The 17,084-nt window shown below is 39.5% G+C and overlaps 1 protein-coding gene across 2 annotated transcripts in view; it reads left to right on the top strand.

Moving 5' to 3' along the window:
• The first annotated feature begins 404 nt into the window (after positions 1-404).
• Positions 405-17,084, top strand: part of LOC6653147 (optomotor-blind protein) — a 59,158-nt gene continuing 42,478 nt past the window's right edge. For both annotated transcript variants that reach the window (XM_023181384.2, XM_023181383.2), the window contains exon 1: positions 405-1,625. In XM_023181384.2, the coding sequence (XP_023037152.1) occupies positions 541-1,625 (1,085 nt within the window). In that variant the 5' untranslated portion in view covers positions 405-540. The remainder of the gene's footprint in view (positions 1,626-17,084) is intronic.

Genomic DNA, 17,084 nt, shown 5'->3' with positions numbered 1-17,084 from the left:
GCCGCCAAAACGAAAGCGCCATACAAGAGAGTGTGAGAAGAAAGAAACAACCAAACAACAACAATAACAACAACAACAATAACAACAACAACGTGCAACAAAAACAAACACAAAAGCGAATGATAAATCAATTAAATTGTTTTTTATTTTTTTTTTAGCCAACAAAATGCTAAAAATTTATGAAAAATTCTAAAGAAAATAAGAAAAGGATGCAAATTTTTGAAACTTGGGCCCAAAAAAAGAGAACCCAAAAAAGTGAAGTGAAAGTGACGAAGAAGAAAAAAGAGTACGAGTAACGAGTACCTGTCGAACAAAAACAACAACTTTAACTGTGACAACAACAACTATAACAAAATTAAACTTAAAATTTTTGAAAAAAAAAAACCAAAAACACAACAAAACAAACAATTTAAATTGGAAATTTTTGGAAAACTACCATTGAACACAACAACAGAAACGCAAACAAAAAATTGTTGAAAATTTTTTTGTTAAATTATATTTTCCTGCATGACGCACAATTGTTGATGAAATTGTTATGTAATGAGATACGACGTCCAGGAGCTGCTACTTCATCAGTCTGCTGAGGATCCATTCGCTAGGTTTGCAAATGGGATGGCATATCATCCATTTCTGCAGCTATCGCAAAGACCCACTGACTTCAGCGTCTCGTCGCTGTTGACGGCGGGTAGCAACAGCAATTCGACAGTCAACAACAACAACAACAACAGCAGCAACAACAACAACAGCAACAACAGCAACAGCAACAACAATCACAGCAATAACAATAATATTAGCGGCGGCGGCGGCGCTGTTGCTCAGGGTTCGCCGTCTCAGTTATCGCCCCAAAGTAATCATAGTAATCACAACAACAACAACAATAACAACAGCACCAATAATAATAATAACAATAATAATAACAACAACAGTAAGTCACATTTGACCACCACCGAACCGAATTCACCAGCCTCATCACCGCCGCCGCTGCCACCGTTGCCGCCGTTGCCGCCTTCATTAGCATCATCATCATCAGCATCATCAGCGTCATCATCGACAACAACAACAGCAGCAACATCATCAGCGTCATCATCAGCATCAGCATCGGTACCGCCTGCGCCTATCTCAGCACCTGCATCATCATCATCTACAACAGTACCGCATCCCGCGCAACAACATTCACCCAGCATTGGCCCCGTGCCAGTGGGTCAAAATCTGCATCCACCACCGCCACATTTAGCTGGGCCACCGCCGCAGCAGCAACAACAACAACAACAACAGCCACCACCTCCACCGTATTTTCCCGCCGCTGCATTGGCCGCATTGGCTGGCAGTCCGGCTGGACCACATCCTGGTCTATATCCCGGAGGCGGTTTACGTTTCCCGCCACATCCTGCACATCCACATCCGCACGCCCATCATCCATTGGGAACGGCCTATACAACAGCTGAAGACGTGGTCCTCGCCTCGGCTGTCGCCCATCAGTTGCACCCGGCAATGCGACCATTGCGCGCTCTCCAACCCGAGGACGATGGCGTTGTCGATGATCCCAAGGTGACGCTCGAGGGCAAGGATTTGTGGGAGAAATTTCATAAGCTCGGCACCGAAATGGTCATCACCAAAAGCGGCAGGTGAGAAAATGATTAGTCTAAAACACAAATAGAATTTAACGACAGGATCCCTACATATCTGACACTGCATCATAGTCTCGGCTAGGTCGAAGGTCATATATAAGCCATCGGTTGGGCCTTCTGCCCCACATGTATGTACATATCTGTGTGGGTTCTGCTTCTCGTTGTCCTGGCTAAAACGATACTTGAGCACGTGTATCGTCTCAAGTCTCAAGTTTTGGACAACAAAATGTAGGTGAAAAATGCGTCCCCCCTCCCCCCTTTTAGTCCATTTAATAGGCATTCAAGTCATAACCCCCAATCTGCAGTTCTCCATCTCTCTCTCTCTTGCATCACTCCGGCTTCTCCTCTTTCTGCTCCTTTTTGAGATTGACTACGTTGACATTCAAGTTGCGTTGGCGCGTGAAAATGCGTTCACACCTCGTCCAAGAGTGGAACAGAGAGAGCTCCCAGACGGAGACATAAACTGTGTGTACGAAGGATTCTTGGTTTTAACATGTAAATGTGTTCGAGCAAGTGAATAAAAAGTTGAAGCAATTTTAATAAAGACAAGTGAATATTTAAAAATATAGCAAAACATTGAAGCGAGTGCTCTAATCAAATCTTATTCGAAATAATCATCAAACATTATATAAGCCAATTTGTTTTCTAATTCGAGAGATAAATTTAGGTCTTTAGGTGGCTTAAAGATTTTTATATTCAGACCACTCCAAAAATTCAAAAGGTTTTCGTTTTTGAATAATAATCACTCCATTGATTATTTATTCCTATTAAGTCCTTATAAAACTCGAATATTCAGAAATTCAGAGGTGCTTTTTAAGCAATTAGATATTAAGAGCTTTTAAAATTTAAATTTCTTTGAGTTTTCGAAGGGTTTATAAACAAAACATTTTTTTATTAAAAATATTAAATAAATTAGTACATAACAAATCTTTTAAAATTAAAAATGAATTGTGTTTCTCTACAACTTCCTTTGAATCTAAAAAAGAAAGAAAGTTTTTATTTTTTAATTCTCAGTTCTTAAAATTCGACTTCTATTCAAGATTCGATTTCAAAATTTTAGCTTTAGATCAGGATTTCTATTCAGGGATTTGAAAATTCTTTTTACTTTATTATGATAACAATTTCCATTTAATGTTAATTTCAATTTTATCAAATCTGAAAGTATTTGCAAACAAAAAAATATAACCAACGGCAATTCTTAAATTCTTGGTTTTTAAGAAATCGAAAATCATATCATATATATCAGATTTAGGATCTCTTTTCCATCTTCAGAGTTTTGAAAGTGCAATATTCTTTAAATATTGTAAAGTTTGTTATCTGTTAGATACATTTTAAATATGTGATCTAATAAAAGGAAAGGATTTACGACTTCCATTTTACCAAGTCTACTAAACTTAATCAGCAACATTTGAATTATATTCCAAAGTTCACGATTTCCAATTTTGATCTATAGATTAAGATCTTTTTAGAGTGATGAAAATTCTATTAACATTGTATATTCAAAGATTTATTTGATTAAATTTCCAAAAGATACTTTTTGGAAGTGTATCTCGAATTATATCTCGAATTATATTTTATATAGTAAATTAAATTTTTATAGATAAATTCCGTAAAATATAAAATGTTGCTAAATTTATGTAAAATTCAATTTTTTTTGGAATTCCATTCGGAATATATATGTATGTTTAAGCCATTTTGAACCGAGCTGCAAAAATGTTTGACTTTAAAAGAGACGGAATTCAAATCTGTGGTCAAAAATATGTGAAAAATCCAGCTAAAAGTCAATTTGAGGGTTCTTGTGATGCAATCTCGATTTATTCTTTCAAGATTCAAAAAACAACACTTTCTTTTGAAATTATATTCACATTATATATTTTTAATACTAACAATGAGCTCGAGTTACGATATTTTAAAGCCACACATGGACCCCAAAAAAATAAAACAGACGGAGAAACAGTATTTTATTTTAAAAGTCAACTAAATCAAATTAATTGTATAATTTTCCTTTATAAATATTTGTTTATATAATCAAATAAAGTGCAGAATTTTAGAAAACATACAAAAAGAAAAGTAGTTTGAAAATTCGAACAGTGGTCGAAAATAAATGGGTCACATTTTCCACATTGGGGTCCATGTGTGGCTTTAAAATATCGGAATTTGAGTGCATTTTTAGTATTATATAGCCCATTGTATAGTATTAATATGAATATAGTTTCAAAAGGTGTAGAAACTATATTGAAGATCTTTCTACAAATATTTCAAAATATTATCTTAGTTTAAAATCCATTGAGCATTTTTGTACTGAATATTTCAATATATTATCCGAAATAACGATTTGCAATAGTTTTTCTTTTCTCTAACAAATTATTAATCGAGAGGAAATCAAACCAAGACTTCTTCACATACATATGTTATATAAGTTAAAAGGGTTTTTTCTTGCACTTCCTTTGGACTTGTTAAGTCCTTTGGAAAGCTTATTTATTCCTGTTGGGAAATTATGGAAAATTGTTTTCAAACGCACTAAACTAAACAAATTCCATAAGCTTTGTTTTTCCTCCTGTGCTCTTAAGGTTAAACAAATTGTTTGACGCCTTCTCATTAAGCTGCTTTTTCTGTGTTACCTTTCAATTTCATGGCCAACTGCAATAGAAAACGGTTATGAGGTACAGAGAGCGAGAGAGAGAGGCAGAGAAAGAGAGGGAAAAAAGGCGAAAACAAATATTTGCAAATAGTTTTGCCAAGCGGTAAAAGTTGTGAGTGCCTTCCTGCCTGCCTGGTCTGATGTCGATGTGGATGTCGATGTGGATGTCGATGTCTGGCATGGCGTCTGGGCCGACTCCTTCAAGTAGATGCATTCCTTCCTGCGTGCCCCCGCCACGCCCACCCCACCTGCTCTCCCTGCCATTCTCTCACATCCTTGACGCCGGCAAACAACAGGCTAAATATGTAACTTTACATTCAACATTCCGCGCCAACTGTTTATATATGCACCTACATACATATATATATATATATATATTTCTGTTATTTATATTTTTCTGTTGTTGGCAAAGTTGTTGTAGTTGTTCGCACTTTGGCTAGAAAAGTTGGTTAGTAGTTGGCTGGGTTAGTTAGGATTTGCGGATGGGTGGTTGGTGGTGTGTGCCGCCACCTAATCCTTAAGCTCATTAGCCAGGAGTGCCCAAGCAGTGGACTTAAGTGTGAAACTAAACCAAGTGGCCATCTAGAAATTGGCATAACCAACAACTACATACATGAGAAGAAAAATATTTCAAGTGTCCTGTATGGGCTTCAAAAGGATTTCATAAACACAACACACGAATTAGAAGCAACAACAGCTAAAATGAATATCTAAATCCTTTGAAAAGTGAACAAAAATTTGGAAATGTGAACCGAATTATATTTTTAGGCAAGTCTAAGTCTCTCTCTCTCTCTCGCTTTCTCTTTCTCTCTGTTTGGTGTAGGTTATTTCCTGCTAACAAAATTCTAGCTAATGTGTCTAAAATGGAGTTCATGAACTCCACTATCCAACCCCCCAACCCCTCCTGACCAAAAGGACCCAAACTTAATGCAAATGCGCGCGTGCAAATGAGTTTATAGAGCGTGTGAGAGAGAGGGAGAGAGAAAACACTTGGAGTTGCAGCTTCAGCTGGATGCAACCTGGATGGGATACCAACTCTGAACGGGGAGTGGGTACGAGATGGTGGGGTGGGGCAATATGAGTCAGTAAGCGAGTGAATGAGTGAGTGAGTGCAAGTGAGTGGCTTGTAAAAGTTTTAAGTACTCATTCTCGTACTTTTTTTTCTTTTTTTTTTTGCCACCCGACGAACATTTCACATATGTAAGTTGCAACTTTTTGCACGCCACAAACATTGTGTTTTTTCTCTGTTGTTGTTGCTGTTGTTGTTGTGGTATTGCATGCAATGTATGTGCAGGAGCCGCCGACAAGTGCCGTTTTGCCTAGTGCGAATAAACCACTGTGACTATGTGGCTAATGTTGTTGTAGTTGTTGTTGTTGGTGTTGTTGTTGCTGGTGCTTTTGCACCATCATCATCAATGTCAAAATGATTGTTTTGTTATTGCCAGCAACCATAATCCGGCAGCACCTACTTCGACCTCCGTCCGTCCCACCGTCCGCCCGTTCAGGCCAGTTCCCCAGCAGTTGCAGCAATCAGTAGCAGCAACCATACAAGTGAAGTGTCAGTATGTGAGTGTTAAAAAACACTCGTTAGGCCACTTGAATGTTGTTTGCCATGGAAAAAAAAACCCTTGCCATTTTTTTGACATTCATTTGCATCCAAAATAGTCAATTATGTTTATTTACCTTTGTTTCTTCCCTTCCTCTTCTTTTGATGGAGGAACATGATTATTCATAATCCAAATCAAACGACACTCCATTAAGATAAGAGTAATTCCATGTATCGGCTCCTTTCAATCTGATCATAATATTAATCAAATATATTCCCAATCCATAACGTAAAAATCAAAACGAACTGTGTATTTTTTCTGTTGACAGTAAAGACTTTGAAACTTTGCCTGGATTTTATGACTCGAAAATATCCTTCAAAACTTAGAAAACTATGTTTTCCATAAAAGCCATAAAACCCACCGAATCAACTAAGAATAAGTCGTACAAACGAATTATTATAATGTCAATTGAAACGATTCTATTCGAACCTCAAATCATATCAAAGAAATTTCGGGTATTAGAAAAGGTATATCGGAAATTTGACATACTCATATAAGCTCTCTGATGCTCAATCTATTATTCTCTATCATAACTCTTCTTAGACCAATTTATTTATGCACTCATTTACACAAATCAACAACCAGCGATTCCTATGCCTATTCCTAGACGAATGGAGACTAGAAGAAAACAGATTTTGCATTTTCAAAACGTTCTCGTTGTGGTCATCAATTTGCTATTCCAATTTGCTGCAACTTAAAAATTACTTGCAAATTCAATTAGCGCAGAGAGTGGAGGCCCGCATTTAACTCTCCAATTCTCCGATCCTCCCCTCAATCCTCAATGGAGCTCGTTGGGTCGTCCTCCATCGTCATCGCATCGTCTTAGATTGCGACAAAATGTCGCTGGCAATTAAATCGCTATAGCGAATTGCGTGAAATGTTGTTGTTGCTTTTGCTGCTGCTTTGACTTATCAATTAATTGAAATTGCTGAATAAGCGCGCAAATAAATAAACCGAGACTGGCGGGCCGTTGGGCTGGCGGGCTGACTGGCCGGTTCTAGGGGTCCCGGTCTCGGTCTCGGTCGCGTTCGCGGGCCCCACTTGACGACACTTTGGCGCGTGAAAGTGTGTAAAAAAAATAGCACATAAAAATTCGTCTATAACAATTTTCGGTTTTTATGCTGCCCCGCTTGGCCCATTCGCTTTGGCTCTGATTTTTCGGCTTTGATTTGGCGCATTTTGATACTAATTGAAAATTTCGTTGAAAATCTTTTCATACCCACACCTTTGTCTTCCCCCCCACTTCCTGCCACCTTCCACCAAATGTAAGACCCCTTCTCCGTGTGTTTTCCCTGGTTTTGCTTTTTGTTTTCGTATAATTGGTGGCAGGTTGTGTGTTTTCTATTTAACCATGCATGCGATAATGTGTTAAAGGAAAGACCTTTACAAAGACGAAATACTCTAGCATTTAATGACACAGTCAGGTCATGAGACAAAAGCCGGACAAAGTTGCCTGGAAAGCCAGGGACGGCGCTGAGGTTGGATGGAACGATCCAAGCGGGCATTGTTAAATTTCTGAAATAAATGAGTAAAATTAATATAACAGTTTGTATAACAGTATACCAGTTAGTATGACACCTAGAGTAATAGCTAGTATAGCAGTTAATGTCAAGTCAAGTTCAATAGATAGTATAACAATTAGTGTGTGTAACAGTTTGTATAACAGCATACAACTTGGAGTATGACAGTTAATGTACTATCAAGTTCAACAGATGGCAAAGAGAACTACTGAACCAACTGTTATACTGAATGTTATTCTTGTCATTTTAACATCTGTATAACAATAAGTGCAATGATTAATATAATAGTTTACTCAGTTAGTTAGTTACAGTAGTTAAGTCAGTAGTCAACGATTAAACTAACAATTACACTAGAATCCGGTTATCACGACGCTCAAGGGCCGACGATTTTCGTCGTTATATCCAGAAGACGTGGGTCCAACCAATCCATCGTCGAACTTTAGTCGCTATAATCGGACAGACGTTATAAGCGGAGTCTTTTACTGTGTACTGACTTTAGAATGATTAGAATAACATTCAGTATAACAGTTGGTTCAATAAATAGTGTAAAACTTGGACAGTTTGTTTAACAGTTCGTATAACAGATAGTTTATATAACACTTCGTTGAGTTCCATCCCAAATGGATTTTAATTGGTGATCTTTCTGCCCAGAACAGAGTGTATAACACAATATTGAAACTGTATAACAGAAACAAATTTGTTTTCAGTAGAAATGAGAATAGATTTCGCTGCTTGCTGCGTGGTTGAGCGAACTTAAGACAGATTTTACCGAGTTATTCGATTTGCATTTGTATAACAGTTTTATTGATTTGGGGGGCTTTAGTTCCCCTCTCACACACAAACACTTGCAATCCCTTTGGAATACGCCCCTGCATAGCCAAGTATAGCACAGCACGCCTTCAATTCTTAGCAATTCCTTAGGTCAACCCCTGAGCAACCGTCTGTCAAAGTTCACTTGTTTAATTTTCATAAATACAAATTTTCTCTCTTCACAACCTCCCGGGTTTTCCTCCATTTTTTTTCTTTTTTTTTTTGACGGTTATGGCGTGGCAGGAAAACGGGGAAAGAGAATTTCTGGTTATTTTTTATTTCTCTCCAGCGTTTTGGGTAAATGCTCAGCTGACGGCAAAGGCAATCAAAGTGCAGTGGCATGACCCACCCACCCACAGGCTCAATTAAATGGGCGTATCGTATTTTCGTTTCATTTTCTTCTACGTTATGCTCCTCCTGCTCCGCCTCCACCACCTTCACCTCCACCTCCACCTCTTTCTCCTCATCATCCGCTTTTTTTTCCTTCCTTTCCTTCTATATTTTGTATATTTGAATTGTAGTTTCTACCCCTTACACATGCGTTTCCTAATGACTCCTACAGCTGAGTGGGTGGTGGTGGGCAAAGAAGTTTTTCAAGAAAATTTTGTTACATTAAACACTGCAAAAAGGGGGGAAAAATAACAGAGGAAAAAACACTGTTCGCCTGGGAAAGCGTTTTTCATAATTGTACTCAAATTGTCGTCTCCTAGGGATGGTGTCTGCGTGTGTGTGTGTGTGTGTGTGTGTGCGGATGGTTGTTATGGGCCCAAAAGATGGGCGGTGGGTGGGTGGCTTCATGGGCATGCACATTATCGATGTGATAAGTTGACAAATACGTGACGGTAGGCCAGATAGAGGTATATGGCTAACTCTTTTTGCAAATTATACGTAATTTAGTATGGGACAACTTGGAGAACATCATTCGTTATTCATTCGTTTTCTCCCATTTAAGCCTGTTTCATTGTTGTCCTCGAAGGCTTGGACAATTTGTGTTCTATAAAAAATGCATAATAATTGCATTTTTTCACATTCCTTTTTGGTTTCTCCTGCAAAATTCATACTGAGAGGCCTTTAGGGTAATTTGTGCGTAATTTGTTGTGAAATTGATTCGAGCCAGAAAGGGAGGCAAATACAAATATCCATAGATACATACATGTGTATGTATGTGTGTGTGTGTGCGTGGTTGAAAGGACTCTATCGATTCTAAAACTATGCGAACTAATGAAAACTTAATTCAATTAGTCGACAGCTTGGAAAAAGGTAGAGAGACTCTTGGTTCCATCAATTTGATGGGCACCTCTCAGGGTCTTCAAAGAGAAATACCGTCCACTGTCTGATCTCCCCACCTGCTACTTATGTATGCAAAAGGTGGCCATTTCAATTTGAAGATCATGACTCAAATGGGAGTCCCAAAAAACTAAACTACAATCCGCACTTGCCACATCAAAAGCAGTCGTCGTCGTCGTCGCCGCCGTCGTTTAAGTTGAGTGAAATTACAATAAAAATGTCATAAAATGATTTTACAAATAAACAACAAACAAAAGTTTATTCGGCTCGGCCACTGACTTTGGGCTGGACTGGCTCTTGCTGTTAATTTAAATTGCATTTACGCCCACTTAAAATTAAATGAAAATTAATTTGACGAAAATAAAACAACAAACAAAGTTTTGGCCCAGCTAATTAAGTGGACGCTTCCGTTGCGACGCCCACACCGTAGCGAGAAGCGGAAGCGCAAAGCCCGGCTTACGGCTCATGGGGTTTAATGGCTTCTAAATTTGGTAAGAGACCCGAAAACCACCAAAACCCACCGAGTAACCGAACACTGAATAGCAACAGCTACCAAAAAGAAAACAAAACTTACGAACTTACGAAATAAATCAACAGCAATCATCATTCTCGAACGGCCTTCCTGCTGCTACTTTTTAGTCAAATTCATGATTGTTAACAAAGTGCCGCTAAGTGGTTCGTATCGGAAAAGAATTCCGCTGTTTACACGCTCCGCTAGCCTAATGAGGGTTAAAACCTAACCCAAAAATAAGACATTCAGCGAAAGAGATAGACATAGATAGATGGTGGTAGACAAAGTGAGAATTGATAAAAATTGAATGAGCGATGAGCAATTAACTATGTTTTGGTCAGCTAAACTGTACTCCTTCTTCTTCTTCCGTTTCCATAATTCTTCTTCTTCTGTTTCTGCTGCTGCTGCTTCTTTCTTATCTAGTCCAAGCGACGAGGAACTTTTGCTTTCAATGGACAAGAATTGAATATTAAACGCATATTGTATATATTTTTCAAAATGCATAAAGCAAAAGGTCTCACAAAAAAAAATTATGACAACGACGACGAAGACGACGAATGTTGAAGAAAATGTGATGATGATGATGATGATGATGATGACGGCCTTTTATAATGAAGAACATGAGTTCAAAAGAACCCAAAATAAGGCAAAATAAAAAACCAAACTACACACAAAATATGAACGAAAAAGGAATAATAAAAAAAAAACACAACAAAATGCAGAAGAATAACACAAAGAATTGAAGCAGAAGAAACAAAAACCCCAAAAACGAAGAATGGGGCAAAATCAACAGCAACAACAACAACAAGAAACGGCAACAGCAGCAGGAGCAGCAGCAGCAGAAGAAGAAGAAGGCAAAAGCCAGGCTGCACATGGGCCAAACCACAAAGTCCATCGTCGTGTTGTCGTATTTGGAGGACTCTGACAAGAACGGCGTCTTTTTGGCGCCAGAAAAATAACGACAATGCCTGATGAATAAGTGAAGATGTAGCACCACCATCGACACTAGCACCACCAGCACCACAAAACACTACCACTAGAAGAAGCAGAAGAACAAATCAAAGGGTGGAGAAGAACAATGCCTTCTGGCGAAAAAAAAAACAAAACGCTACGATTTACTTTGATTTCTTAAACATTTGCGTTAAAGAGAAAAGCTTCTGGATCAGAGAAAGTGATGGCATGATATACAACTCTTCGATTCGCTCTCTCAGTCTCTCAGCCTCTCTCTATCTTCCTCTCACCCTTGGCAACGTACAGCAAATGCGATGGTAAAAGAAATGTCAAAAACAATGAGAACGGTCCAATGAATTTGACAAACATTTCCTAGATGTGCGCTGGCAGATCAAAGAGCGATCAGCGACAACGACGGCCGACGACCGACGACGACAAAATCTGAATTCAGGCAGACAATTTTCAAGATGTGATGTTCGCGCTATGTTGTCTCTGTCCCTGTCGCCTGTTTCTATATCCCTGTGTTGTGTCTGTGTGACTCTATCTCTCTTCTTTTTTTTTTGTTGCGCCATTCAGTTTTTTTTGTTTTTTTGCTTTCGAGATGCAAGCAAATTAGTCAAATTAGCACACTACTTGCTGCTTCACAATCCTCGCGTTGCTCTCTCTCTCTCTCCATAGTGATCGTCTGTTGTCTCTTTTTGTGTCTCGTGGCATATTCACGCGTTGAGCGTAAACCCGGCTTGGCTTTTAGCATTAGTTTACACTTGATTAGAACGCTAATTGGGGACTTTAGGAACCAGGAAAGCCAACAACCAAAGAAAGAGAGAGAGAGAGAGAAGAGGATGTCCTGGATATTGTGGAGTCTTTTGGGGTTTTGTTTTTCTTTGTTGTGCTCTCTCTCTCTTTCGGTGTGTATTCATTGAGCCGGGAAATTTTCGTAGAAAAGTCACACAGATGTGTGCAAGCTTTTGATCTAAGCGATCGTAAAAAGATACTTATTGAAAACCTTTTAGGGACCTTCTATTACATTCAATATAATGTCAACCGCCTTATCTTTGGCTAACTAACATTCTAATGGCTAACCACCAACGTAATGCTTATTTAAAATATTAAACACGGTTTATATTGATTATTTAGATTCATATAGAGATTTGCCTTAGTTTCGCAATTAGCATAAAGCCGACCACGACACTGCAATTCTTCTGTCAGGTTCTAGGGAGAACCGTGTCCCCTTTCCATCCCATTCCGTTTCATCGCGTTCGCGTCGCCCCCGTCGATCAGCGAAGCAGCGATGAAACGCGTCGTTGTCGTCAAAACGCTTTATGAATTTTAATATGTACGACGAGTGGTTTATATGTGCATATGTATTTGTATATTGACGAGAGAGCCTGCTTTGGTTTTATTTTGTTTTTATTGTCGCATACATACATACATATGTACATACATTATTTAATATTTTGTGTATTGGGGCATTTTTCGTTTCGTTTGTTTTAACTGGCGCTGCGTGTTTTGTATGCCTGATCGTTCATGATGATGATGATGATGATGATGAGAGACGTTTTTGGGTATCACAAAAAGGAGCAGACAGAAAGAGATAGAACCACCTACCTACCAGTGACCCACAGCGCTGAGACAGAGCGAAAGAGAGAACACATATAAATTTATTGTTATTAATAAGAGGAATTCAGTTTTTTCTGTGAAATATAAAAATCAAATTTATGTAGCCACCTCGAAGGTCCACACACACGCTCGCACGCACGTAATGCAACAATATTGTGCACTGCAATGGAGTAAGAGTAGGAGTAGGCATGCATACATATGTACATATATGTATATGCATGTATGTACATACATATGTATAATGGGGGGAGTGTTGGTGTGAGTAGAGGCAGGGAGACAGACCGCTACGTTTTTTATTACTTTTCTTTTCTTTTTACACCATGCATCCGAAGGGTAAAATTTTTAAGTTAAAGTCACCAAAAAGTATCTCGGAGTATGCACGCTGATCAAATTTATTTTCAATTTTCGCAACGCCTCTTCCGCCTCTGGAGTTTGGCAATCAAACTTGGGATATTGATTTTATGGTGCACTATCTTTCAACATACGGAATTTTTATAAAATTTAACTGAAAATAGCCAAGTTATGCGTACAAACGTTTTTCACTTGTCTTACCTGGTGCATGGTATTGCCAAGTCGGCGAAACGACTTACTTATTCCATTTTTTGTTGCTGGTGTGGCGCTCATTGACTCGTGCACTCGGCTATCGTCGTCGCCTTCGTCGTTGTCGTCATCGTTGTCGACAAGTACGCACATGCACAGGCCTCCATTTGTGTGTGTGTGTGTAAGTGTAGTCATTCCTTCGCTTGTAGGTGTCAATGACGTGCGCTATCAGTTTTCATTCATGCTCGGTCTTCAGTCTCGGTCTCTATGCATACATATTTGTAAGCCAGCAAAACTACTTTGCGAAAAAATCAACAACAACAACTTGGCCTAGGCTCTTTACCCACCGTTTTCCTACTCCCACTCGCACACTCACTCCCACTGGCTCTCTCTGTGGCTTGCTCTCTTTCTATTTTTGCATTCTCTCACTCTCTGTGCAGTCAATTAACGGCAAACAATAGCTCACACTGCATGTTCGTGTATGTGTGTGTGTGTGTGCATAAGAGTGGGTGGCAGCAGCTGCTGCTGCACACAAGGAAAAAAAGGGCCCAACTTTTTCCAGCTTGATTTTTGTATGTATGTGTGTGTGAGTGTGTGGGTGCTTCTGTTGTCTGCATCGTGTTAATTGAGTGTGAAGTTGGTAGCTTTTGTTATTGTTGTTGTTGCTGCTGTTATTGTTGATTTTAATTGTTAAGCAACAAAGGCGCGAAATATGTTTTGGCTTTTAATTAAGCGTTCGCAAAAACCAAAAACAGAATAAAAACAACAAAAACAATAAATAAAAAAAAGAAAAGCTCACACACACACACACACACACACAGTCATACAAAAATAAATCTACGCTCCAGTTGGAGGTTTGCGTGCAAAGTTCTCTCTGGCCAAGTGTTGATTTCATTAAAAGCAATTGCAACTGCAACAACAACAGCAACAGCAACACACTCCCTGTCGACTGCTGCAATTGCTGCTGCTGCTGTTGATGTTGCTGTTATTGTTGTTATCGTTGTTGTTGTTGTGTTTTGCTGGTGTTGCTGGTGTGATCGTGTGTGTTGACTGCATTTAATTGTTGTGCGCGTCGTCGTCGTCACCATAGTTGTTGCTGCTGCTGCTGTTGTTGTTGTTGTTGTTGTTGTTGTCGTCGTCGTCAGTTAGCCGGTTAGTTCGTTTATTCGTTCGTTCGTTGTCACTTTGAGTTAACAACTCGATTACATGCTGCGACTGCTCTGCCGCCGGCCATGTGAATTTTCCTCCTTCTTTTTTTTTTATGTTTTTTTTTGTTTTTTTTTAAATTATTAATGAATCTCAGTTGCTGCTGCTGCAGCAACGGCAGCAACACGGAGACGACGACGACGACTGTGTTAATAAAAAACAATTAATATTAAGTGTATGTTTAGTGTCGAGTTGGCAGTCTCCCTGTCTCTCTCTTTCTCGCTTGTCTCCTGCCCCACTGCACCGTTGCTCTACTCGTTGATTATTTGTACTATTAACGCGTTGTCGATAACTCGTTATTTCTCTCCATCTATCTCTGTGTGTGTGTGTGTGTGTGCTTCGTCGCGTGTAATTACTTTTAGTTGGTCATAATTTGTCAATAGCTATTTTGTTGCACTGCCAATTGCCAACGACAGGCAGCGACAATGCTGCAACGGAAGTGCAAGTGTGCAATTGAAAGTCAGCCTCTAGGTTGGATGTGGATGGGTTGGAGGCAGGATGGAAATGGGGAGGGGGTGGGGGTGATGGAGGAGGCCATCGGATAGACCACAGGGCGTCAGGGCAAACTAGTTGTTGGTGCTGTGATTGTTGTTGATTTAGCCAAGTGGCTTGTCCCTTAACCCAAAACCCAGTTTGCTATCCATTTCCTGGCCAATGAAAGAAACAGAGTGCAAAAGAGAGAGAGAGAGAGAATGATCGCTTTTGCGACTCGTTGGATTTACTTTTCTCATTCAAAACCCTCTACACATTGACACCAAATTAGCAAATATCATACGTCTCATCCTCCGATCCCCCCTCTATGCTTTGTCCTTTGTGACACTCGTTGAAATTTGTATATGCTAATTAATTTGAAATGAAATTCAGAAGCAGGAAACGGAATGAGGAATACACAGAGACAGACAGACAAACAATGAAAGACGGAGACACAGACACTAAGGATTTGCTTCAAAATCTTTTTTTTCGGAACAATTAGTAAATATGATTTCTAATAAAATACCTTTGCCTGTTGCCGCACACACACACACACACATACATATAGCTCTCTAGCTCTCAACCTGTTTCAACCTGGCTCCGGCGCCTAAATGCGTACTCAATAGGGAGGAACAACAAAAGTCTTTATAAAAGAAACAACAAAGAGAAGGAAGAAAGAGTACAAGAAACGAAAACGCAACTCGCTAACGGATCCCTGGCCTAAGCTCCTCAGTTTGCTTCAAGTCCTGTCTTTGTTGTTCGGGGCTCAGGCATTAAATGCCTCTTTGTATGTGTGTGTGTGTGTGTGTATTGCCCCAGTCAGCTGTCCCTACGACCCTCATGCAACAGCAGCAGCAACCCTGTTTGTTTGTTATGCTCTATACTAATCGTTTAATTGAAAAGCATATTGAGTATGTCAATTTGTTTGTAACGTCCCAAATGCCCTCTTATGAATGAATTCAGTTCATGAGGAATACGCCAGAGAGAGAGAGAGAGAGAGAGATAGAGAGAGAGAGAGAGAGAAACTAAAACTTGTCTTTACTCTTTCTTAACGGAATTACAATGGGAAAACATATCAAGGCTTAAATGCAATTTGTTTTTGATTTAAACTCTTGAGATGCTTTTCAGCCTTTTAAGCCGACATAGGATATCTGAAAGTCGTACTGAACGTCCCCCCTCCACCACTTGATGTATGCAATTTTTTGCCTTTGTTGTTTGCTTGTCTCTGCTGTTGCTGTTGGTGTTGGTGTTGGTGCTGCTGCCGGTGATCGTTCAATAAATGAGCCCTGGAGCGCCAGGTAAACCACATTCATGTTTACCTTGTCTGCCTCTGCGGCTCAGTTTAGTTTAGTTCAGTTCAGTTTTGGGTATTTTTTCTTTCTGCCCAAACCCCGTGTGTGCGTGTGTGTGTGTGTTTGTGTGTGTGTATGCCCCCATTTAGTCAAACATCTATCCATATTTTTAGACCTTTTATACCTCTTAGGTTGATCTTCTTGCATGTCATTATCCAATCGGCGTTGTGCATTTTTTATTTTTGCAAATCTTATCAGCTCCTAGGTTGACTCTCACCTCTCTCGCTCTCGCTCTCTCTCTCTCTCTCGCTCTTAACCTGCCTCTGAAATCTCTTAAATCATTCAACATGGTCATCGTTATTATCATCGGTCATCCTTCGTTTTTTTGCTTTTTCGTGTTTGTTTTTTTGTTTTTGATTGTGTTTTGGGTCATCATCTACGTCCGTGTATGTACATAAAGTTGATGAAAAGTAAACATACCACAAATTGGACAGTGGAACACATGTTTGGCGCGTTAAATGCTCGAGCGTGTTATTTATAACGTTTTCTTTTCTGGCCAGAAGACTTCAACGACTTCAACGGCCACGACGACGACGAATGGGTGCAAAAGAGAGCAGGAGATATGATCAAAACAGGCAGAGGCAGAGGGAGTGAGTGAGAGAGAGAAAGCTTCAAGCCAGACACCTCTTCTTGACCATCTTCGGCTTTTCTTGCTTGTTGTGTCGCTGGTCTTCTTGTTAAGACGCGTGTATCGAGTGCCCCTGTATGTGTTGGTCAACACCTTTTGTAGACTTTGGCTTTGGGCTAAACAACAATAACAACCAGCAGCAACAACAGCAACAACATCACCAGCAGCAGCAGCAAGAGCAAAGAATGAAGGAACAAAAAAAGAAAACACCAACAAAGAAGCAAAAAAAAAACGGCAGCAGTTGTAAGTTGCTCTTGTTGGGCATTCTTCCGTCCTCCTCCTCCTCCTCCTCCTTCTGATCCTCCTCATCTG

Source organism: Drosophila willistoni (genome assembly GCF_018902025.1).
Source record: "Drosophila willistoni isolate 14030-0811.24 chromosome XL unlocalized genomic scaffold, UCI_dwil_1.1 Seg142, whole genome shotgun sequence".
In the NCBI taxonomy this organism is placed as follows: Eukaryota; Metazoa; Arthropoda; class Insecta; order Diptera; family Drosophilidae; genus Drosophila; species Drosophila willistoni.
This window is presented reverse-complemented; position numbering and strand designations above follow the sequence as displayed.